The 24,330-nt window shown below is 48.0% G+C and overlaps 2 protein-coding genes across 5 annotated transcripts in view; one reads left to right on the top strand and one right to left on the bottom strand.

Annotated features, from left to right (window-relative positions):
• Window positions 1–5,028, top strand: part of EGFLAM (EGF like, fibronectin type III and laminin G domains) — a 181,798-nt gene extending 176,770 nt beyond the window's left edge. For 3 of the 4 annotated variants that reach the window (XM_038535274.1, XM_038535276.1, XM_038535275.1), the window contains 2 exons: window positions 2,954–3,057; window positions 3,859–4,364. In XM_038535274.1, the coding sequence (XP_038391202.1) occupies window positions 2,954–3,057; window positions 3,859–4,013 (259 nt within the window). In that variant the 3' untranslated portion in view covers window positions 4,014–4,364. Of the gene's footprint in view, window positions 1–2,953; window positions 3,058–3,858 lie in introns of all 4 variants that reach the window. The other variant, XM_038535273.1, reaches the window with a different exon arrangement.
• A 15,558-nt stretch (window positions 5,029–20,586) lies between these two features.
• Window positions 20,587–24,330, bottom strand: part of LIFR (LIF receptor subunit alpha) — a 47,166-nt gene continuing 43,422 nt past the window's right edge. Inside the window, exons 17-19 of the mRNA NM_001005760.1 lie at window positions 23,321–23,414; window positions 21,593–21,671; window positions 20,587–21,210 (exon numbers count right to left, since the gene is read on the bottom strand). Coding sequence (NP_001005760.1) covers window positions 20,587–21,210; window positions 21,593–21,671; window positions 23,321–23,414 — 797 coding nt within the window. The remainder of the gene's footprint in view (window positions 21,211–21,592; window positions 21,672–23,320; window positions 23,415–24,330) is intronic.

The following is a 24,330-nucleotide window of genomic DNA, read 5'->3' as shown; positions in this document are numbered from 1 at the left end:
TCCCAAGTCTTCACTCATTAGAGGACTTTCAGAAAAATAACGTCTTGATGACCGAACTGGATCTAGATCTAGTGAGATCTAGATATCTCTAGTGGGATAAGACTTCAGGGCCTCTGGACTTTGAGGAATGTTTTAAATCTCATTGTGGAGGCAGTTGCCCACTTTTTTCTTTTTTTTGACATTATATTACCGGAGCTTTAGAAGTTGTGTGTGCCCTGCCTCAGTTACATATCTCCCCGCTCACAGAGGTCACTACCTTGACTTCTGATTAACTTTGGGTGAATCATTCCTTTATTTTTTTTTTAAGATTTTATTTTATCCATTCATGAGAGAGAGAGAGAGAGAGAGAGAGAGAGCCTGCTTCTCACAGGCAGAGTGAGAAGCAGGCTCCATGCAGGGAGCCTGATACAGGGTTCATTCCTGGGACCCCAGAGTTACGCTCTGGGCCAAAGTCAGACACTCAACCACTGAGCCACCCAGCTGCCCCTCATTCCTTTAAAATTAGTTTTACTACCTGTGTCCATAGTCTTAACAGTATATTCTGAGAAACCAAATAGCAGGCCCAAGCTTAGCTCTGTAAAAAAAAGGTTAGTCTTGCCACATTAGATGAAGGTTCCAGAAGATGAGCTGAATAGAGTCTGTGTTTCTTCCCTGAACATTTACCATAGCCCTTCCCGGGGATGTCCGTAGGTGAGGTCATGAGTGCGGCTGAGGAAACATGGGGCTACCATGGTCACTGTCCTCCTCAGCTCACACATAGGCTGTGGTGGGAGTAGCCTGGCTGGACTCCACTCTCCTGCCCATTACTTATTACATTAGAAGTTGATACAATGTTTTCTTAAGCCTAAGATGCCGTTAATTATATGACATATCCTCGTTTCAGACATAGAAAAAAATGAAAAATTCTTAGATGAATTAAAGTGGGAAAAAATGGAATTTTTTAGAGTAATGGTTGGGAGGGGGGGTAGCATGGGAGAGGCAGGTCAGGTGAGGCAAGCTGGGGGGCCGGAACTGCCCATCCCAGCATTCAGGCATGAGATTCTGAAAAAGCGTATCCAAAGTGAGGAGGCAGTGTATGGTCTCGAGGGTGAGGACAGAACAGAATTACCTCTGAAGTTAGTTATTAGAAGAGTTGTTACCAAGACATGAGACCTGGGCAACCAGATTTATATTATCATATCCCCCAAGAAAGGGTAGAGCCAGAAACCATTGGAAGGTGAAGGAGGAGCTAAAAGTGGGAAGATTGGTTTTAAAAAACTTACTTGAATTTACTTGAGGAGTTAGAACTCAAGCCCCTCTTCTACCTCATATAGTGGGCACATTGCCCTTTCCCTACCCAGGGGAAAATAATGAAAGGCAGTTTTCTGGAGAAAGTAAAACAAGGGTCTGAACTGGTGGCACTGTATAGTGTCAACTATACAAACTAAGGCTGGGGACTGTGAACAAGCTCATATTTTGAATATTACAAACCCCATGATTCTTCCCCTGGTGAGATTCCAGGATGCTGGGACCCAGGCCTATACCCCACAATAAGGAAAGTAGAAAATCCAGGTGTCCCCCAAGAAAATGATGGAGCCAAATCCCAGCACTATGAAGCCCCAGTCAACAGAACCCATCCTGCACACAGAGCTCCCAATCTGCCATTTAGTGCTTTTTCTCTTTTTTTTAAAGATTTTATTTATTTATTTTAGAGAGAGTATGATCAGGTGGGGGAGGGGCAGAGGGAGAGAGAGAGAGAGAGAGAGAGAGAGTCTCAGGCAGACTCCTTGCTGAGGGAGGAGCCTCTTGCTCAGTCTCATGACCCTGATAAGATCATGGCCTGAGCCAAAATCAAGAGTCAGACGCTTAACCAGCTGAACCACCCAGGCGCCCCAGTGCTTTTTCCCTTCACTTAACCATAAAGTGGCAGTCAGGAATCCCTAGGCATTTGAAAAGTCTCCAGTATAAAAGATGGATGTCAGAACAAATCAATGTAACAAAGCAATTTGAAGGAAACAGAGACTTGAATGAAAAAATGAACATATTACTATTGTCAGAGAGATAAGGGGCTAGAAACCCAAGAAACAAGAACAGTTTGCTATAAAAAAAAAGACTATGAGAAGATCAGTAATGAGCTGCTAAAAATAAATAAATAAATAAATAAATAAATAAATAAATAAATAGATAGTGCAGCCTGAGTTGGTTCAGCCCTCCAAGAGCTATACAAACAGGTGGCTTTTTTGAAGAAGATCCCTGGTCCTGGATAGTTTTGGAGACCAGCTTAGAAAATGGCAAGGCCCTTGCTGCAGATGAACACCCCCACTCCACTGTCCTCACTGTCACTTTTGGGCGACTCTGTGGGTCCTTTAGAGACTTCTCAGCCATTCTTTGTCCTCTCGTAGAGTAATCCTCTACCTACAAAACCTGCTTCATTGGCTTCCCATTTTGTTTTGCTCACCGTGTGTCACGTTACCACCATTCCTTCCTTATAGTTCTTCTCTGGTTCCCTTTGGGAGAAATGCACTTCACCATCTGCTTCTGGCCACTCTGCTCCCACCTCCAGAATTCTCTCTGCCTGGCCTGTACCAACCCCCTGTCTTTTCTCTCTTTGGCATTTCCACTTCCTGTTCGTGTTACCCTCCTCCTTCCCCTGACCTACCCAGCCTTTGAAGCTCATCTCAGAATCTCCTTTGCAGCTTTCCCCAACCCCCTCACCTTCTCCTGTGTTCCATGGCATGCTGGCATTCCTCTGTTGCAGAGTGGTGACACGCTGTTGTTATTTACAATTTGATTTTTTTTGTTCACCTCAGGAAACCATAAACTCCTGAGGGCTAAGAACTTTTTTTCTTCTTTCATTTCTTGTACTTCCATCATTTAACATAGTGCCTGGCACAGAGGTAGGTACAGTTGAATACAGTTTTATTAAAATGAATGAATAATTGAGTGAAGCTCCCAAAAATGATGGTTTCTACAGGGATGGCCAATCCGGAAAGATAACTGTGGATGACTACGGGGCCAGAACAGGCAAATCACCTGGCATGATGAGGCAGCTCAACATCAATGGAGCTCTCTATGTGGGTAAGTGACCTCTGACCGAATCTAAATTACACCAGTGCCTTCTCATTAATCCTCCATTTGTCTTGGTGGGGTTCCCCAAAGCGGTGCACTTCACTGGATCAAATACTTGGAAGTTGGGAAGCTTGCCAGATAATTCTATTCTTCCATTTTCTGAACTTGTGACTCAGGGCTGAGGGGGCAGGAAGCACTTAGATGCTTTTGTGCTTTGGACTGACCCACCAGGAAAACCATGCTTTTCTTGTTTATAGAACAAGAACCTGCTTAATATAGCTCCAAAAGTGTTCTCTGAGGAAGGAGGATCTTTCTTGTCCCCTCTCAAAATTAGGATGAGTAGTATTTCTGTAAATAGTGTAGAACCTGCTACTGTAGATGCATAAATGTGAAAATACATCTCTATCCAAATGATATTTCCTACAAGTGAACCTGACTGAAAGCTCTCACTCTCAGTGTATTTCTTTCAGTTTAAGATGACATCATGCTTTAACTGCATGCTACTTCTTATTGACATTATATAAGATTTCAAAATTTACCAGATGCTATTTGGTTTTAAGTGGTCAATTGGGTCAGAAATCACATGTGAGGGGGTATTTGTAGCCTCTGGTTGTGGGTCAGATCGATACAAGTCAATCTGCTCCTTCCAGGGTAATTATGAGACACATGCCATGTACTGAGCAGTTGGAGAGCTTCACAGCCCTCACTCCTCCTGTCAGCCAAGGGGCACCTTGGTCAGAAGACACTCAAGTGTCCTAAAGAGACTTGCTCCCCTTTGGCTCACCCCATCTCCTTCTTGCTTCCTGGCAGGTGGAATGAAGGAAATCGCTCTGCACACTAACAGGCAATACATGCGAGGCCTTGTGGGCTGTATTTCTCATTTCACCCTGTCCACCGATTACCACATCTCCCTCGTGGAAGACGCCGTGGATGGGAAAAACATCAATACTTGTGGAGCCAAGTAACACCAGCTGGCCTTGCCCAAGGGACATAGCCTTCTATGCCGAGAATCCCAGGGGCCCCAAGACCCTGCCTGACGCCATACACAGAGGCACGGGGACCAGGTGTGTATCTTCTCATCAAGGAGAAAGTACCCCCTGATGAGAAACTAGAACCAAGACAGGAGTCCCTGTGTGGCCTTTCCTGCTGACTCTCTGTGGGCCAAACCCAACGGAATACTCTGTGTAGGAAGCATCAAACTTTGTCCATTGAATGTGTAGGGGCTGCCAGAGATCACACATCGATGCAAATTCCAGAGCCTGTCTGCTGTAGCTCAATGACTGTGTTGTGATTCATAGTGTATAAAAAAAAAGAAAGGAAAAAAAAATAGAGACCCAAAGGGCGGTATTAAAATACTTCCCTCCTTCCCTGACTCATGACACTCTTACTGACAGCAGAATAACTATTTGACCTTGAACCTTGAATTTCTCACCTTGGCCAATGAATTATTAATCCCTTCCACTCCTCAGTGGCTGGTTCAATGTGCTCTGACTGTTCCAGGAAAATAAGGTTGGGGGACAGCCGTGGAGTCACAGTAATAATGCCACCCCCCCCAAAGTTGATCTTTAATGAAAAATCCCTACTTTTTATAATGCAAATCTAAGAAAGTGGGCACCATGATTTTGTAGCTGTCTTTTTGTATGTGTATATTTTTATAGCTGCAGATTGTCCACACCATATACTTTTGCAAGTTTGTGTGGACAACTCTGAATTCTTTGCACATTTCCTAAAAATTTTCCCCCCAAAGAGACTTGTTCGGGCCCTTTGCGGCATCCGTTGGAGTGGGATGGTTATCTTGAGGTGCGCACCTTGGGGAAGCTGACTATTCTCTTACGGAAAATGTGGATGGCTCACGGAGATGAACATGAAGCTTCCAAAATAAGATTAACGGGCACGTGTTACTGAGGAGGGTCACTGTCATTTTTAAGAGAGGGGGAACGTCTGTAGTGAACTTGAATAAAAGAGATGAAGAAGGCTAGAGCTCATTCATTCAGTCTTTTATTCACCGGGGGGAGGTGTGTACTGGTCCTCGCAGAAGCCGTGTCCACAAATGGGCACCGATACACTTGGTCATGAACAGTGGACATGATCCCCGCGAGGACAGTGTCATACTTGGTGATTCCAAGGCTGTTCCGGGCAGAGGGTGCCCTCAGCATCTGAGCTGCTGGGCAGGAACCAGAGGAGCGGGGCTGCCTCCTCGGAGCCTGGGCTGCGATCCCACAGACAGCTGGCTCGGTGGCCGAGCCCCAGGACGGGACTTGCTGTGGGGGGGGGGGGTGAGATGGGTGCTGTCCCCAAAGAGGAGGGAAATACGATCTGACTCCATCAGAGCCTATAATTAGTCCGTCATGACTTGCCTCTCGTGTGTGCAGCCTGTGTTCAGTGAGGACTTTGGGCGAAGCACAGAGCCGGGCGCCCTGAGATCTCTGGAAGATGAGTAAGTGAACTAGAGACGGTCACTGGTGCCTCCGCCTGTGCTCCTGCCTCTGGGACCCCCGGTGGGCAGGACCCCGCTCCCGGAGGACCACGTGGTAGCAAGCGGGGCGTTCTGTGTTTGCTTCTTCTGTTGTTCTCCGGTTTAGTCAGTTGCCAGACCTTCCCGCTGGCGTTCAGCTTCGAAAATACGGAGTCACCGTATTGCTGCGTGTGTTCCCGTTGCCTTCGGTCTGTCCCCTGCACGGTTCCCAGAACTCCTTGTGGACTTGCACGTCTTTGCACAGTTCTCTTGTGCCAGTTCCCTGGCCCAGCATTTTACATTTCTTAATCCAACAGATCTGTATTCTCTGTCCCCTTCAGGGAATCCAGAAGGTTCTGCCCCACGACGTCTCAGGAAACAGGTTTTACTGCCTCCCAGGGGGCCTTTCCCTTGGCGACTGCCAGGAGCCACACTCCCCAAGATACAGTGGAGGCGCGCTCCTAGCCCAGGTGGAATCCCTGCCTCTAGACCCCCCAAAAATAGAAATAAAAAACCACCCCAAAAATATAAAACATTGCGATGTTAGCAAAATATGCAGCTGCGCTAAAGCCAGAGGGGTTGTGCTGTAGATGAGCCGGTGGTCCCTGCAGGTGTCATCCAGAGAAAACTGCGGTGACCCGGGATCGGGACCTGGGAGTGTGTGTGGGAGCGGAGGAGAATCGTGGGCCGCACCCCCGCCCCCGCTGGGTGGGACCAGAAAGGGTTAGGAAGGGGGAAGCCACGGTGGCCTGGGGGCAGCAGAGTAGGGTGACCCCCGAGCAGCGGAGCCCGTGGGAGCTCGGGGTCAGAGAAGACGGTAGGAGACGGTGTATCCCACGCCAGGAGCCGGGCTCTTCACCCTCTCGGGGGACGAAACCCCGGGGACCCAGGATGGGGTGGTCGAGGGGCTCGGTCGTGGCTCTGAAGCTGAGGGGTTAGGGCCTGGGCTCGGTGGCGGGGGCGCTGGGGTGAGCGCGGGCTGCCGCTGGGTCCCCCAGGTCCCGCTCCAGGTCTGTCACCTGGCGCCACAAACCCTGCCCGCCAGCCGGCGTCCGGGGCCAACCGCACGGAGGGTTCATCGCTCACGGGCCCTGAGCGGACGGCTCGCGGCTCCGCTGGGCTCGGCCGGGCTCGACCCGACGGTTCTGGCCTCGGCTGGGCCCGTCCACGCGGGCCTCGAGTCCGGCCAGGGGACCGGCTGGCGCCTTCTCTCTGGAGAGGAGCACAGACCGAGTGAGGGCAAGGCCTGGGAAGTGTCCCCAGGCGCGTCCCCCGCTGCCTCCGGGAGCAAGTGCACAGACTGAAGGGACAGGAGCCTGCACCTCTGCAGGGAGCGACGGGGACCAGGTCACTCGAGGAAGGGCGAGGGGCCGCGGGGCCGAGAGAAGTGGTGGGGTCGGCCGGGGGCCCCCACTCCGGAGACGGGGCCCCGTGCCCCTCCACCTGCCGCCGGGCACCTGGCAGCCGCGCTGTGATTCTGAGGACGGGCCTCGTAGGCCCTGCGTGGTGGCTCCCCCGGGAACGCTGACGACGCCGCCGGGCCTTGGGCTCAGGGAGGGCTGAGCGCGGGCGCTGGAGGCGAGCCTGTCCCGGGGCACGGAGAGCACGAGAGCACCGTGAAGCCGGGGCCCGAGGACCTTCTGTCCCACGGTCAGGGTCTGAGACGATCCTCCTGACTCCCAAGTGTCCCGAGCAAGGATGGGGGGGGCAGGCGAGGGCGGGGTGTTCTTGCCTCTGCTACTGACCTGACTTCCACACACCCGCATGTTCCCCCTGAGCCCGGCCGCGGGGTTTGTTTCCGGAAGGCCCGCGGGGCCTTGGTGGCGCCCACGCTGTCCCCGAAGCCCTCTGGAGGGCCGCCCTGCTCCCCTACCCTCTTGTTTGCTTTTCCCTTCCGGCCCCGGTGCTGTTCCAGCCTCCGGGCCGCGCCAACCCAGACAGGCCCCGGGGTGCCCCCCCCCGCCCCCCGCCCGGCTGCACCACCCACCTCAGCCCCTCTCCGCCTCGCGAGCGCGGCCTCCTCCCTGAGTGGGAGGAAGGATCTCGGAAATGTGCCCGGAGCTGGCAGGCCCAGTGCTTTCCACTTGGAGGAAATGCTGCATTTTTCACCTTTAACCCAGAAAAATATGGTTCTCAGAAAGCTTGTTTTGAGCACTGAGAGTTCCCAAAGGAAGAGGACGAGGGAGCGGGGGCGCCCCAGCCCCCTCGGCCCACGCCGCCCCTGCCCCGCAGGCTGGCCCCTGGGAGGGAAGCGCCAGGCGGCCGGCCGAGGCCCAGCGGCCGGAGGACATAGAGGCAGAGGATTCCAGCTCCAAGCACAAGGACCGTTCATCATTGAGGCGAGAGGCCTGGACAAAGCATCAGCCGCTCCCCGTTCCCTTTACTGCCTCCTCCAGCTCGGCCGGTCCGGCCACACACGGTAGCTGCCCTGCGGGGCGGGGGGTCACGGGGGCGCCCCGCCCGGGCCCAGACCCTCCGCTGAGAAGGGGGTGTGACCAGCGGACCAAAGGCACGAAAGGCTCAGAATCAGAATCCCGAACAAGGGCTCGGCGGGGCGTCACCCCCTCCCAGGTGGCTTTTCCCCGGACGGAGGATGAGGGTCACTCAGGGCCCCCTTTCCAGGTGTTGGGAGCCGGGGCGCGGCGGCGTGGCTGCCACGGGATGGCCCGGGAGCCCCACCGCAGCCTCAGGGTCGCGGGTCGGCCTAGTACGAGCCCCGCTCTGAGGACGGCCAGGCCAGGTGCGCGGCCGCTTGGCCGGGAGGAGCCGCGGTCCCAGCAGGAGGACGCAGCCCCGATGGAGCTTGCCAGCCCGTCCCCCGGCCCGCCGCCGGCCACGACCAGGATCGCGGGGTGGCCTGCTGGGGCTCCCTCAGGTCGCCGGGCGCCCGGGCCTGGGGGGGGTGGGCGGAGGCCAGGCCCGGCGGCTGCTTGCCAGCTCCCCGTCGCGGCTCCACGTCTGCCTTCCTCCAAAGTTCTCTTCTCCCGAGGACTCTGGGGGGATAATGCTGGAAGCCCGGACGGGAGCCATTCGGTCGGGGTGGGGTTCGGGGAGCCGCAGCGCCGCGAGGTCTGGGTGTGAAGTGTGTCCCCTTCTCCCCTCCGCCCCCCCCCCCCCACAAGCCACCTCCAGCACTGGGGACGTCGCCAACTGCTCCCAAGCAGCGGAGTGCCCCGGCCTGGCAGCCGCTCCTCCCCTTGAGGCCCTGCGGAGCCCGAGCCGGCGCGGGTCCCAGGGAGCGCTGGTCTTTTCCTGGAAGGACGCAGGAGGACACTGGTCTCGGTGTTTGGGATGAGGTGGCTGCTTTCCACTTGCCTTTGTCTCGCAGACCTGCTCGAGCTGCAGGTGGTTTACAGGGGCCAGGAAGGAAATCTCTAAGCATGTGGTCGGGGGGCGAGGGGGGCCCGTGGGGGGTCCGAGCGGCCTACCTCCGAGCAAGGGCCCGGCCTGGCGACGGCCGCAGCTCTGCTTTAGCTCCAAGAGGACGGGATTGGAATGTCTCTGAGAAGGAAGGCCAGGGGGGCTCAAGAAATTTGCTCAAATAGCTTCATTTAGCAACAAAAGTAACAGGCGCCAGGCCAGGGGCTGAGGGGCCAAAAGCCCTGTTAGGACATGGGCTTCTGGAAGGCAGAGGCCGGTGAGGGGCTATCAGACGGAGAGAGTTGGGGAGAAGGGTGTGGATGCGAGGCTGCCGCTCGGTGACCTGGACCCCGGCTGCACGTGTCCCGTGTTCCCGCTGAACTTCAGCTCCCAGCGGGGGGAGCGTGGGTGTGACAAGGGGGCGCCGTCAAGTTGAGCAGAAAATGCGCCCACTGGTTGCCCGGGCCGCAATTCTACCCCCCACGGATGAAGGAAACGGAGTGATCGCCTGGTCTGGCCCCTCAAACAGGGTTGGGGAGGTGAAGCGATTGGCCAAGTGTTGGGGCCTTAGTCACTGTGACCCGATTGCCTCTGGACTGGCAACCTGAAGCCCTCGGGGTTTGCTCAGGGGCTTTGGGGCTGTGAGGCGGAAGGAGATGACATGACCTGGGGCCTCACAAGCATTGCTTTAGCGGCCCCCCTCACAGGCACGTGCCTACACGCATTGGCTTCGAGAACATTCACTGAGGGTTCGCTACGTGGGGGCCAAGCCCTGGATGGGACATGGGCGAGAAGACGAAGGATGGAGAAGAGCCAGCTCCTCTGGTCAGCGTCGGCCGGGGCTGCGGCCTCATCCGGCAGGCTCACCGGCCACCTGCTCCCGCAGAGCCGCAGGAGACCCCTTCGCAAGGCCCAGCGCTCCTGTGACAGCTCTGGTTAGGTGTAGGCCCACCCTAGATAATCGTCTTTTTGTGAACACAAGTCGTTGATGAGTAGCCTACTCATCTCGTCTCACTCCTGAGTCGGGCTCCCACTCCAGGGGTGGGGTGGAAGCAGGCCTCGGAGGCTGAGAATCTCGGGGACCGTCTTAGAATTGTGCCTCCTACAACCCATCAACCCCAACTCCCCGGCTGTGCCACGTCCACACAGTACTTCGCCGGAACCCGGAGCTGTTTTCCTCAGACACTTTAGGTCATGTGCTCTCCCCTTCATGCCACGGTCGGCCACTGCCCTACCCTACAGGTCAAACCCAGACTCCCTGGGTAAAGGAACTTCTATTCCCAGAGTGCATCAAAATCTTTCAAAATCCCTATTATAGTTCCTGAAAGTTGTGTTTCCCTTGGGTCCAGGGACCCTTACCAATGACCAAGGGCTCACAATGTTGGTGGGGGTGCCCTGAGGGATGGGGGAACCCGAGCCAGGCAGCTGCCTTTTCCAAAGGCCACCCAGCAGGAACCCCATCATCTTAGAGGAAGTGGCACGTAAGCAGAACTCTGCAATAGGTTGGCACCTTCATTAGTCAGTTGGCGGTAAAAGACCACATTTTATGGCTTAGAAAAGTCGACTGGGGAGTGCTTGACTAGTGTGTCCGTGGCGCCCAGTGTGAAGCTCGAGTGTTGGTTTCTAGTGCCAACCAAATCAATGCCAAGCATCTTTGCTGGCTTCCAGAGCCATCCTCTATTTAATGCAAGGTATCAACAGTTTTATAAATGAGCAAGCACAAAGGAATTCAATAAGGAAATTTAAATAATATATCCATACAGTAGAGTCTACTATGTCCATGAAAGAGCAATGCCGTGTAAATCCTACTGATATGAAAATATTTTCAAAATAAGTTATAAAAGAATCCGGTTTGAAAACAATATACAGTGTGACCCTCACAGACACGCACACGCGCATATGAAAATGCATCACTTTATGTACACATATTCACAGAGGAAAAGTGTCTGAAAGGATACAAGGCAAAAGTGTTAGAAATAGCTACTGTCGGGCAGCCCCGGTGGCCCAGGGTTTAGTGCCGCCTGCAGCCTGGGGTGTGATCCTGGGGACCCGGTATCGAGCCCCACGTCGGGCTCCCTGCACAGAGCCTGCTTCTCCTTCTGCCTGTGTCTCTGCCTCTTTCTCTCTCTCTCTGTGTCTCTCACGAATAAATAAAATCTTAAAAAAAAAAAAAAAGAAAAGAAATAGCTACTGTTGTACAAGATAGTATGATTTTTTTTTCCCTTTTACTTATTTTCTAGATTTTCTTTAGTGAGCCTGTCGTGAATATTGTTTTGTTCGCTCGGAATCTCCCTTCCCTTCTTTCCGGAGACTGGTCCACCTCCGACTTGGAACGTGCAGTTTTTGTAAAAGTGGCCCGTGAACAAGGCCTCTGTCCGGCCACGTGAGTGCCCAGGGACGGACACGAGGCTCAGCAGGCCCCCCGCGTCCCCACCGGGGGCCTCTGCCCTCCCTGACGGGGAGGCCGTGGGCTGGGAGGAGCCCCCTGACCTGAGAGAAGGCAGTTTGGGGTGCAGAGAAGAGCTGTGTCAGCCCCGGAGGGCAGTGGGGGGCTGCGGCCCAGTGTGGAACTTTCCAGGATTTACCTGCCCCCCAAGCCCATGTCTGAGACATGAGGCCAGGCTTGTCTTCTGGGGAAGCCGATACCATCCGAGGCCGAGGAGGGGAGGCGAAGCCTGGACGGCGTGGAGGGCCTAGCTGTGCAGCTGGTCACTTAGGGGGGGTCCCCAGAACCCGACCTGGAGAACGACATAGGTGGCGAAGCAGGAGATGCTGGGGTGGCAGCAGGGGGCTCTAGCCCGGGTCCCGGCTGCCGTTGCCAAGGAGCGGTGGGGAGGAGAGGGGGTCTCCGGGGGGCACAGGGGTGACCAGGGCTGGGCACCTGTGCCCTCGCAGTGGCCCCTCCTGCCCTCCCGGGGCCTGCACCCCAACAAGGCCCCGGCCTGCCCTGGGCGCCGCCAGGGCCCCCGCGGGTCACTGTCCACCAACGTGGCTCGGACTCCCCGGAACCCCGGGAAGCCGGCACCCGAGGTCCAGTTATTCCCGGAGCCGCTGCGCCCATGTGCCACCCTGCGGTGGAGAGGCGCTTGGGGGGGCCCCGGCCCAGGGCCACCGACGGGGAGGGCTCAGGGAGGCCTGGCGCCCGGAGGGGACCCTCGGAGCCGCAGGCCCGAGGCTGGGGGAGGCTCCCGGGAGGGCGGGTGGGCAGCGGCGGGTCCCCTCGGGGCCACGGGGGTGGCGGTCGCACAGGCCCTGCCAGGGGCTGACACAGGGCCGCCGGCTTTCCTGGGGCTTCGGGAGGCCAGAGGTCAGCCCCCCGCGTCCCGGACTCGCTCTGGAATCCCCCCAAGAGCTGGGCAAGGGGAGGCCGCCCGGCCCCAGGGTTCAGGGAGGAGGAGAGCCAGGGCTCAGCTGCCCCCCCCCCCCCCCCCCCCCGGCCCCGGAGGACGCGAAAGGCGCCACCAAGGGGGACAGAAAATTCAACTCCAGGCCCTTGGTGAGGGGCGCTGCGGATGGGCCACCTGGGAGCGGGGGTGCAGGTGCCTGGTGCGACCCGACCCGCCGAGACGAGGGCCCGGCTCCAGGCCTGGGTGCTGTCTGCCCAGAGGCTAGGCCGCAGCGGGCAGACAGAGGGACGCAGAGCGACGGCGCTGGCCCCGCACACTGCTGTCCCCTCGGGGAGGCTGAGGCCTCGGGGAGGCTGAGGGGGCCGCAGCCGCACCCCGCACACTCCACGCGCACTCACTGAACACGACTTCCACCTCCCAGTTTTTATCAAAATCATCCTCAACGGCTTTTCTTGTCTCTTTAATCTGAGACTAATCGCTCCGGGACAAAAATCCGCTCCGATTTAATCCCAAATCAGCTCAAGACATCTCCTGTTACATCAACTCCCTGCTTCTCAGAGACTGAGGAAATACTTTTAATTCGGTTTTTCCATTAGTCACTCCAGGCGAAGGGTGATGGATCAAATTTATAGGCCATTCAGAACCAATTCTCACACAGCTCTTCTGTAAAGACCTGGAGCCTGTGAACGAGCGTCAGTGACGTTGAATACTACACGTTAAAAGAAGTGCATCCAGCTGATACATATACCATTCCTGTCCTTTTGACCTTTTCAAAGTCCTTAGGGCTGATGGTGTTATACATCTTGGCCCAAGAATCCACCATCTGGGAAACAAATTATGCACGGACATCCCCCTGAAGGACAGGCCGTACGTACGTGCTCTACTAGACTTGAACACGGACGTGTGTTTCACAACTAATTCACAACTGGCCCATAGTTTCTTCAGGCTGAGTTGGAGCCCATTCATATTCTAGTCCTTACTCTGGGTAAAAGCACAGGCTACCCAGGTAGGACTAGAGACTTCTTTCTCTCCCTTATGAAGAGAAGTCACTTAAGATCACTTTCTACTTTAAAATTACCATTTTGCTGAATCAGTGACTGTTATTTCCAAACTCAGTGACTTTAAGTTAAACTAATTTTGATCTATTCTTAGAATCTTCAGAAATGTCAGGTTGTTTTCAGAGGAAAAAAATTACAAAACCATACTTTCAGGACCAGTGTTCATTTTTTGTTTTATGATGCTGGATTCCCACTTCGGATTATTTTTATGCTAAGTTCTCTTATACACAGAATACAGATTTAGTGCAACATATGGAAGAGTATGTCAGTGGCATGCCAACGTATTAAAATATTAAAAACTTAGGGGCACCTGGGTGGCTCAGTGGTTGAGCATCTATCTGCCTTTGGCTCAGGTCATGACCCCAGGGTCCTGGGATCGAGTCCCACATTGGGCTCCCCACAGGGAGCCTGCTTCTCCCTCTTCCTATATCTCTGTCTCTGTGTGTCTCTCATGAATAAAAATAAAATCTCTAAAAAAAATTTAAAAATGTAGTTACAACCCTATGTGATTGTCTCATAAACCCTGTTAATTCTAATGAGAAGTAACAGAAGTATTAACAACAAAACAGAGGCTACTTTTTCCTAAGTGCTTAAAACAGAAAACAAACAACAGTAATGCCCAAATCCATCAGTATAAGTTGTAAGAAAATATATTTATTTTTCCATGACAATACTATGATAAAATTGTTAAATACATGCATTTTAAAAACAAACATAAGTAACATCTTTAGAATTAAACAGCCAAGCACACTACTTTTACGTTTAAGGTGTCTTAGTAATAGGTTACTTATATTCTATGTTCTTGATATAACCATGTTCTCCAAAAGATATGGAAATTAAATTCTGAAATTATATGATATAAAATGTTCAAATTTTCCATTCTAACAGCAACGTAATCTCCAAATTTTCATAAGGCAGAAAATACTTCAGTTGTCATCTCTGTTAAGTCGAGTTGTTTTATTTCATATTAAACTTGGAATTCTGTGAATCAAACTGAATTACACAAATATACTGCAACCTATAGTTTGCTTCCTACTACAAGTGTATTTAAAGGTTTCCTTATATGATTAAGCAGGATTTTAGGTACAGAACATCACAAATGATAATTCGGGTTAAAAAAAAAAGTCTGTAGTGGTAACAATTCAAGAAACAGGAACAGGAACCGTTTGGGATGTGCAGTTTCTCCCTATCTTTCAGCTACATTTGCACACACCTGACCAAACAAAAATTAGTAAACAGTTATACTAGTATTTATAAAAAAAACAAAACAAAACTGAAAATATTTAACATATAACAACTCCTTTAAAAAGACACTCATTCTACAGACAACCTTATAAAAGACAAAAACTTCCTATCTGTTCACAGTATGTGTATTTTGTAAACAGTAATTCACTATAATGCAATTTCGAGAGTAAAAAAATGGCAATTTCCTAAACAAGAAGACGACCTCTGACTTATGGCCAACTAATGAGAGAGAAGAAAAGGCAACACATTCTTTTTGGGATAGTTGAGTATTTTAAAATGATTTTCAACCTCTGGACATACTTTTAAGGTGGTACCATCTCAAATTTTGTATGTCTTTATCCAGGCCAATATTTTTCAAGCAATTCTGAATTGAAATATATTTAAGAAAAAGTCATGCTCCTTTTTGAGAAAATAATAGGAAAGCACAAATGCGAATGCACAAATGCTAAGCACAAATGCACAGAATACTTCCCCTTCCACAACAAAAGGAATAGGGGTTTCTTATTGTGTTTTGTCTTCAACTATTCATAACATATTCACATTTTTCCAAACCATTATTTTGGAAAGAAATTAAATAGAAGGGTATATCATAAATAATGGGGAAAAGTTTTGGAATCAAATTGGCTGAATATTTGAGAAAAAATTTTTATGAAAATTATTTAGTATTGTTGTCTATGATTGATCACAAAAATACTAACGTTAAACCTAAGTTAACTTGTCCATGTTCCAATTTTATTGAAACGTACTGAATGTGGTACTGAAAACTGTATTATCACCTAGAAATCTTACCAAATCTCTTACAATGGAATGTTTAGGAGAAACAGTAAGTTCAGAAATTCAAAGTTACCCATTTTTTAAATGGTGTAATTCTGAAGGGAGGTACATTTTAGATGTGTAAGGAAATTCAGTACATTTAAATAAGCCATCCAACCAAGTATACAAAATATTTTTGGCTTAAGGGCAGCATAAGGTCTATGTTGTTAGTTGTTTGGCTTTTTAAAGTTCTGATTGGCTATTGCAAAGAAAATCTTAGAAATTATATGTCAATACAATACATATTAATTTCCTTATCAATTAAATATTAATTTCCCCAATTCACATCTAAAAACACATAGTTTTTAGGGTGTTCGGTTATGGCAACCAAAAAGTAATGTAAGTTATTACTGTTTTGTATGTGGTTAAATATTCAATCAGTGATAGCTTACTTATTTGAGAGATTTTGATTTTATTGTTTCTATGGTTCTTCAGCTGGGCACTTGTACAGTACAGAAAAACATTCAGGTTTCCCTCTTAAAACACTTTTAATTTTCACAAAAACGTTGCACAAAATTCGTCTTGCATTGGTAACTTCGGCCTACAACTTGAACACTTATAATCCAAAATATTAACATTCTTCATATAGGGAGAAACAAGCACTACTCGTGGTTTAAAATAACAGAAATCTGTCATAACTCAGTATCATAATTGTAAGAATTTGAATATATTCTAAATCAAATCACATCCCATGGAATTTTACCACACACAATAAAGCCTGACATATCAATAACTGAATGTTTGCCTTAATCCTCCATACAGGCATTAAAAATAGCTCATTTGTATTATAATTGGCATGAATATAATCATGTAATAATTAAGACAAAGGCACAAGTTGAAAAGAAATAAAAATCTCACCACCCCATCAAAATAAGAGGTTTAAATATTAATAGCCCTGGTACATAATCCATGAAGACGTAACTAGACCGAATTCAAACCAAGTGACTTGCAATGATATTCTAAGGTCATGTCAAAGGATGCATTTCCAGTAAGTTAGAAAATCAGTTTCTTCTGTGAAAAATTTTCTTCTGGAGATAAAAGGTAAGATGGGCATGGTACCCTAGAATTTTGTTTCAGCAGGAAATACCAGTTTAAAATAAATGCTTTGAAGAAATAGTTTTTAGCAAGAGAATGAATGAGTCCTTTTATTAAATAGTTAAGCTCACACATCAATGTATTATTGTTGGTTTGCTAGAACAATGCTGGTTGGTACAAACAGGTCCCAAGTTCTATACCCATCAAATAAAAAAGACACTATGGATACTCACAGTGAGGGAGTAATACGGTATCTAGGGATGCTTTTGCCTGAGTCTTTTTCCCAAGTTTTCACTCAAACTGGAGCTACTTCTCGAGGAGATTTGAATCTTTCAGTCTCAGATCTACATGCACTAGGCCCTGGTATATACCACCCTTATGAAAACCATTCAATCTGCACATTCTGGAGTGGGACTCAGAAACAGTTACTCACTGAACTTCTACCATGTAGCTAGTCATCTTTGTAATGAGCTAATGATCTCACATTTGACTTTTGAGATGCCTAACTTTAGACTTTCAAAATAAGAAAAAGGCATTTTAAAAAAGGTATGCACATTTTAGATGGTTCAAAACAGAAAACAGTAAAAATTACTTTAAATAGGAAAAAAAAAGTCTTATCAGATTATGTGCCTAAGCAGTAGAAAAACTTGAGATAACATTTTCTGCATTTTGATAAGTTAGGGAGTAGTTTAATTTCAAAATACCATGAAACACGGATTTCAAATTCCTTTTGGAAGAAAATATTCCCTGGTCTCCACTAACCTACAGTTATTCAAATGCAGACAGGACTGCAATGTTCTCTATACATGGGCCTATGGAGACAGTTAAGAAATTACAGGACTAATGGTTTCCAAGGAGAATACAAGCTGCATGAAGTTTTAACAATGTGACTCTTGCCACAGTTTCTGAGTGCAACAGTACTAGATGTTCTCTACCCGCAGTCCTTCAGATCCATGAGCCGTGAAAGTAATGCTGGTATGGAAAACGAGGCCGATCCTTTCGCCCTTAACCTTTTCCATGAATGGCTGCTTCAGAGTCTAAGCTGTAGAACACAGCACCCCTATCACCTAAGCACGCAAACACAACCATCCAGATACCCGGGGCCAGTCTCAAATCCAGGCTTCTGTAGTTCAACACAGTGATGATTTCAACTGTACATGGGCACTAATCCATGCAGGACATAATGTACAAGCTCTACCTAACGTCAAAATTCTAGCTAAGTCTTCTAAACATACTTTTATGCTAAATACTGTTTATCTAGGAGGGCCGCTCACAAGAGCAACCACCAGAATCTCCATTCCTCACAAGAGAAGCTCGATCTGAAATTGGCTTATGAGATATATGAAAATGTGTCCTAATATGAGGGCACTATTAGAGTGGGGCATAACTGAGTTCAGATACTTAGAATTTCTAATCAATGGCTAGGCTTTAGTTGAGGAGAGAGGGATTTCCCAATTATTTTCCCCGTCAGGAAGGGCTGAAGGGAACACATCTAGCCTTTAGCCTTCCCTCCCCCGCCACCCCAGGAAGAGGAGTTAAAATGATTGGACACAGCATGACCGCTACAAGCCTGCTTTTCACACCTGAGACTGGTCCCAGCATTGGCAGACAGTGCACATTTACCAGGGTCTCCAGTGCCACAAATGAACGGATGTGTGACCAAGGACGGTGTCTTCTCTCCTGGTGTTCAGGCGGCCCCCACATGCCCAGGTAGGCCAGCAGGGGCGGAGGAGGGAAGTGAGAGGTAATGACTTCGGAAGTGCACAGTGGGTCTGGCTGTCTTCAATTTAGAGGGTAAAGACAAAGCAACTTGCTTTGGCCTCAGACATAAGCCACATGCTTCTAGGCATACAGCAAGTTAAAAAGAGCTTGCCCAGACTAAGTGTTACTCGGCTTCCCACTCACCTAGTGATCACTGTGTGCGGAATTCCAGGGGGGAGGGGAGAGGGGAGTAAGCAGCACTCTGAACCTTTTTCATGCAAGAATAGCAGTGAAGTCTTGGAGAAAGAACTGGAGAGCCAATGATATTCACTGTGAGCCAAACAAATGAGTCATCATCTAGGTTAGAAAGGGCCCCGGATCCGCATGGCCGCAGCTGCAATGCATATATACTGATGACAGAGCTCAAACAATTTCTCCTGGCCTTTTCCCATTCTCAGTTTAGTGTAGTTCAGACCAATACCCTTTGACCTTAGCCAACACCTATCCTAAAGAGATGAAGTACAGGATCCACCGGTTTCAATGGGAGACAAGGCAGGAGTTGGGAGCAGGAGGGGCACGGAAATGACAAGCTTCAGCAGGGAATGAAGGCAGCCCCAGGTCTGAGTGTCTGGGGTGCAAACGAAGGAAAGGAGCCCGAGAGGATAGATAAGAAGAGCGGACTGTCAGGGATTGCTCTCGTTGGAGACATTTTTCATTGCTGAAAACCTCCAGGAGCTACGACAGGGTTTTAATATATACTGTCTGTGTATAAAATTGGTTCTGTTTCATTCCACCTGTCCATATGTCATGGAGCTCAAGAATTTAGGTGAACTCTAGCAACTGAAATCAGGATTTTGAGAACGCCCAAATGGATTCTACTCCTTGTCATCCTGCGGCTTTTTATCATGACGTGGGTGTTTTTTTTTTTGTTTTTGTTTTTTTTTTAATAAAGAAACACTAAGACCTAGAAGAAAAGATACACAATCCATGATCATCACAGAACCTCAGAGAGTAAAAAAACAAAAACAAAAACAAAAAAAAAACCAAGCAGGCACATCTCGATGTATTCGGGTATTTCCATTTTTTTCTAGTACTTTGCCTTACCTGTCAAAAGACAGAATACATAGGCGACCTGGGGGTTGGGCAAATATAAGATATGCTTCTTAGTTTTTCATTCTGCTTTTCCAAAAACCACACTCACTCTAGGCATCACTCATGAAAAGCAAGGGTGGGCAGGTGAGGCTGCGAAGACACGCGGTCCTGGACAGCTCGCACAGCAACCGCTACGCCCTCACCACGGTGTGCCCACGGAGCAAACGGACACCGAGGCGGGCCCTATGAAACAGCCCTTGAGGACTGTTCCAGTAAGGAAGCATGATCTTTTCAGTTGCATATTTAAAATTTTGAGGACTGGATCAAATAGTCTAGACTGATGATCATCTCACAGGGAGAAATTGCCAAACTGCCTCATGAGGAACCTTTGCTACACGAAGTCAAAGATCATCACTGCCTGGGTGACTGGGGTTCCAGGGCATGGGGTTCTCGGGAGGTGATGAAACCGGTCAGGACCGTGCAAAGAGCTAATGCAGCGAGTCTGCTCAGGAATCACCTCAAATTGTAAATCACTGCAATTATGTTTATCAGAAATATTAAGTTTGCTCCTACACTTATAAAACTGACACGGTGTCACACAAAAAACCAGATTTAAAACAAAAAAAACTAGGTCTACAGTCTTTAAAAATTTGCCCTTAAATCTTAGGGCAACCAACCGCACTAAGGGAAGCTAGCATGCAAGCCACAAAGTAAGGGAAAGGTTTGTAAAACCTCCCGAAGCAAGACGACAGGATTCTAATTTGGGCTGGTCAGTGTCACGCTCATTTTCAAAGTTTGTACCCCTGAGAAAACTCTTTGATAACCATGATACAGTAGGCACAGAAATCAGCACACTTTATCAAACAAAACACTACAACAGCTGTCACTACATTAAAAATTATATTAATTTTGTGTAAGTGCCGCGGATAGAGGAGAATAATGTTGAAAGTTTTGAAATCTGTGCTTGGTTTTCCTCTAGCATGGAGCAAGTGTCAGGCAAATAAACATCGTCTGTTGCTTTTTGACATTTTTCTCCTGTGCCTGTAAATCGGCTTGCAATTCCATCCAGTACCCATAGGAGAAAACCATGAGCAGAACAGAACACGTTGCTGGGGGATTTGGATTGCATGGATGGGCTAGACGGAATCGGCCACGAAGTGCTTCCTGAAGGCAGAGCACGTGCGAATTCTTTGGCTCCCATCACAGATTGCTCCAAAACTTGAGTTGCAGGGACTGAATTTCTGGGTTACACTGCTCTGGCTGTGAGACTACGTTAAAAGCACATGAACACTTTTGAGTGTGACTCGCGCGCGGTGAGGCCCCCTCGCTAACAATACTTCACAGGATCCCTCCAAGATGCCCCGTGCTGGCACGGCAGCGCCAGAACCCAGAGCTCACTGAGATGGCAGACTGAAGTGACAAGGTGACTCTGTTAGTCATTTGGTTTGTTCTGAAAGAAGTTTGTAAAGGACCACCCTCCCCCACTGGATTTCGGAGAGTCTTCATCTTTAGGAGGAATCAGAAACTGTCGGGAGTTAATGGAGCAGGGGCTTCCAAAGGAGACAATTTCACTGTTGCTGTCCGTGGACCTGGGGGAGTCTGGAGATACTAAGTTCCAAGTGTTGACATTTGCCTGAGGTCTGTAACCCGCAGCTTTATCTAGGTCGTCCTCTGCAGCGAGGTCTTCTACAGTAGAAGTGACGGGGAGGTGCATCTGTGGCTTGTAGCCGGCCCCCCCGACAGGGTCATTTTCCTGTTCTTCCTCTGGTTTCGCTTGAGGCTGGTACATAGACTGGATGTCAATGTAAACGACTTGAGAGGCTCCCCCCGCCTCATCTGCGCCGGGGTTCGGCGTTTCCTCCTCAATGACAGGGGGGCAGTAGGACACCACCACGTGGTTCTCAGCTTCCGCATCAGAGCTCTCTTCCGGACGCTCAGCTATGGGAGAGATTATTTCTGTGTCTTCTATTTTCGGAACTGCTGATCGAGTCTCCAGAACCTCAACGTTATTTGGGGTACAAGGATTCATTTCCAATGTTTTGAGAGCACTGTTTCCCTAGAAATAAATGATAAAACAATGATTAAGAAGAGTGCTAAAAGCCGCCGCCACAATGCCCTTCCTACAAAAGGGGCATTATCTTCAATATTTTTCACACAGCTACTTATAAAAATTTATCTCTACTATTCTGCAGTGCATACTAGAACATAGTTCCTTTTTTACATATCAATATGTTCCTTGCTATTAATAGCAGTGGAAAAAAGAGCATGGTGAAAACAAGTTAAAATGCAGAATTGTAGAAGTTCAGCAGATGTTAAAGCATTGCTCTTTGCTTCACACATTTTATACTGGATGATATTTGCATGCTAAAAACTTTTCACAAAAGATGAAAAAAATGAAGCCAGTACTAAAAGATAAATGTAAGAAAATAAAGGATTACCTCACAGACACTCTTTTGAAACTGTAAAGCTTTACAATTTTCTGGATTTGGAATATCAGGGTAGAAGGTTTCTTTAATCCTTTAAATAAAGATGATTAAGTACATTTAATAATTAAGATTATCAATTAGACAACAAATAAATTAGAAAATCATTGGGCTTATTCTGACATTTCATATGATGCTTTAATGAACATCTGAGATAAAAATGCAAGATCTAAAAGTTTTTAGTGTGATCATTCACTGAGCTTTCTGTACATAAGGCACTGAGGGGCTCCTACTTGAAAACTATGAGCAGTATCTCTATTTCTAGAACCACGATATCTTCTGTATCTCATGAAAATGGAAAGCAAAGGATTAAAATGGTGATTGTGCTCTCAAGTCAAAAGTAAAACAGAGGTACTGTTCATCTAAGCTAATGTCCACAGTGCAAATGGATTACTACACAGGGCCCAGTACTTCAGGAGTGTATTTGTATCATGCAGTTCTCTACTGCTCGTAACAGGTTCCAGACTATTAGGAGAAAAGGCTACTAATGATGAGCAAAAACGAGATGCAAACAAAAAGATTTGCTCCGTCCCAAATCATATGTATAGTTGTTAAAAAGAAGTTTAGTATTTGAAATTCCTGCAGAAAAAACCCAACTTTGTTAATACAAGTCTGACACGCCCTAGCTTCTAAACTCTCTCATTTTATCTTCTGTATTAAAATCATTTTTAAAATGTGATTTTTGGTAATGAGAATATGGTCATCAAGACAGCATGTTCTATAATTAACTAATACTATGTTAACTTATAAGCCAGGATTACTAGAATACAGTCTCTTCAGTTTGCCAGAAAGGATGGCATCTTTAATGCCAGTGAGGGCCATCTAGGCATGAACACAGCCATCTGCCCAGCCCAGGGCAACTCCTGCCAGCTGGCCATGAGGTCTTCTCTCCCACTGAGTCCCGGCTCACCTCACCTCTCCTCTCCTCATCTCACCTCATGCCTCTCTAGCTTCACTCAGACCACAGTTCTTTTTGCTTCCTCCTGATGACCAAGCTCTTTCCAATTTCTGGGTCCTCAGGAGCTATTCATCTCTTTCTCTGTGAGAAAGAGCTATTCAACACTCTTTCTCCTCTCTTTACCCTTTGGGCCTCAGCTCTAATGGAACTCTCGTAGGGAAGCTGTGGTCAGCCACCTCCAGTGACATAGTTCCCCTGTGATTCCCCTCGTGGTGCACAGTGACCTTCCTAGCACACATATACTTATGAGCATGTATTTACTAGATGATTACAGTTTTAATGTCTACCTTTCCCCAAGGTGCTCTAAGTCTATAAGGATCATGCTTATTTAGTTCACCACTATATCACTCTTCACATGGGAAGAGTCATTCATATTTGTTGAACAAACGAATAAATGACAATATTTTCTCAATAGGTAACCAGGACAAGTGTAATCCTAATCAGTAACCTTGCATATAGCTATTGCCATATTTATGCCTGTAGGTAATTTTAGTATATCTGCTATTACTTTAAATTATCAGTAAACACAGTAGGAAAAAGTTTACCTCTTATTACTTTAAAAACATTTAAACGATTCTTGCTTAATATTAAATCCAATTATTAATATAAATCTAGTAATTCAGACTAAACCAACATTTTTTACCAAGTACTTATTTCTTAACACATAAAATAATCATGCTCTTAAGAACACAACAGCAAGGGTAAACGGATGTAGGTACCATTACCATTCTCGTTTCCGATAGCAAAGGATACTTGTTACCACTCCCACAATGACAGCCACGGCCACAGGAATGAGAATGGCAATAATTAATCCCACAGCTGAAAAGAGAATATTGGATATATTCAAATCACTATTTTAAGCAGGACATACAGAATACATTTGTATTAGAAGATACTTAAGTTGGTAGATTATTTAAAGAAAAGAAGTACTAACTGTTCCAAGGACACTGAAAAACTATTAAAATGTGACCTTCAAAAGCATTTTAATAATTTTTACACTAATACTTAAATTCCTTAGAACAGGACAGAGCGCTACTAACACACGAGGCCAGGTTCTTCTCCCCGGTGTGTGGGGCTGTCAGATGTACTACAGGAAGTTTAGCCACATCCCTGAGCTTCTACCCACTAGATCTCAGGAACACCCACAGTTCTGAGATCCAAAACTGTCACCGGACATTGCCATGTGTCCCCTAGGAGGCAAAATTGCCCCAGATGACACCGCACCCTCACGGTGCTTCACTGAAGTGTGTATGTGAAGTCTTTCTCAGGGCTAGAGACTATGCCGCCATTCAACTCAGGCTCCTCACTGGGGACAGTCAAACCCGTCTTCCTCGTTCTCCATCTCAAATTTGTGAATGCTGGGGTTCACAGGTTTTTAAAGGATATTTCTTTTACTCTTCCCTGGATAGGTTAAAAATCACATTTAGAACAGTCATGGCAAAAAAATGCTAAAATGGAGGGTTTCTAGGTGGCTCAGTGGGTTGAACATCTGACTCTTGGTTTTGGCTCAGGTCATGGTGTCAGGGTTGTGAGAGGGACCCCACTTTGGGCTCCCAGATCAGTGAGGAGTCTGCTGGAGATTCTCTCTCCCTCTCCCCTTGCTTGTGCATGTACTCTCTCACATAAATAAAATGTTTTAAAAAAATGTTTAAGTGGGTCAGCTTTATATAGATTCAACATGAATTTAGAACTCCAAGACTTAGGATGTATCCTTCATGCATTAATTTAAGTAGTC

Source organism: Canis lupus, chromosome 4, assembly GCF_011100685.1.
Source record: "Canis lupus familiaris isolate Mischka breed German Shepherd chromosome 4, alternate assembly UU_Cfam_GSD_1.0, whole genome shotgun sequence".
NCBI lineage: Eukaryota > Metazoa > Chordata > Mammalia > Carnivora > Canidae > Canis > Canis lupus.
Note: the sequence above shows the minus strand (reverse complement) of the source record. Positions and strands in the feature narration are given on the sequence as shown.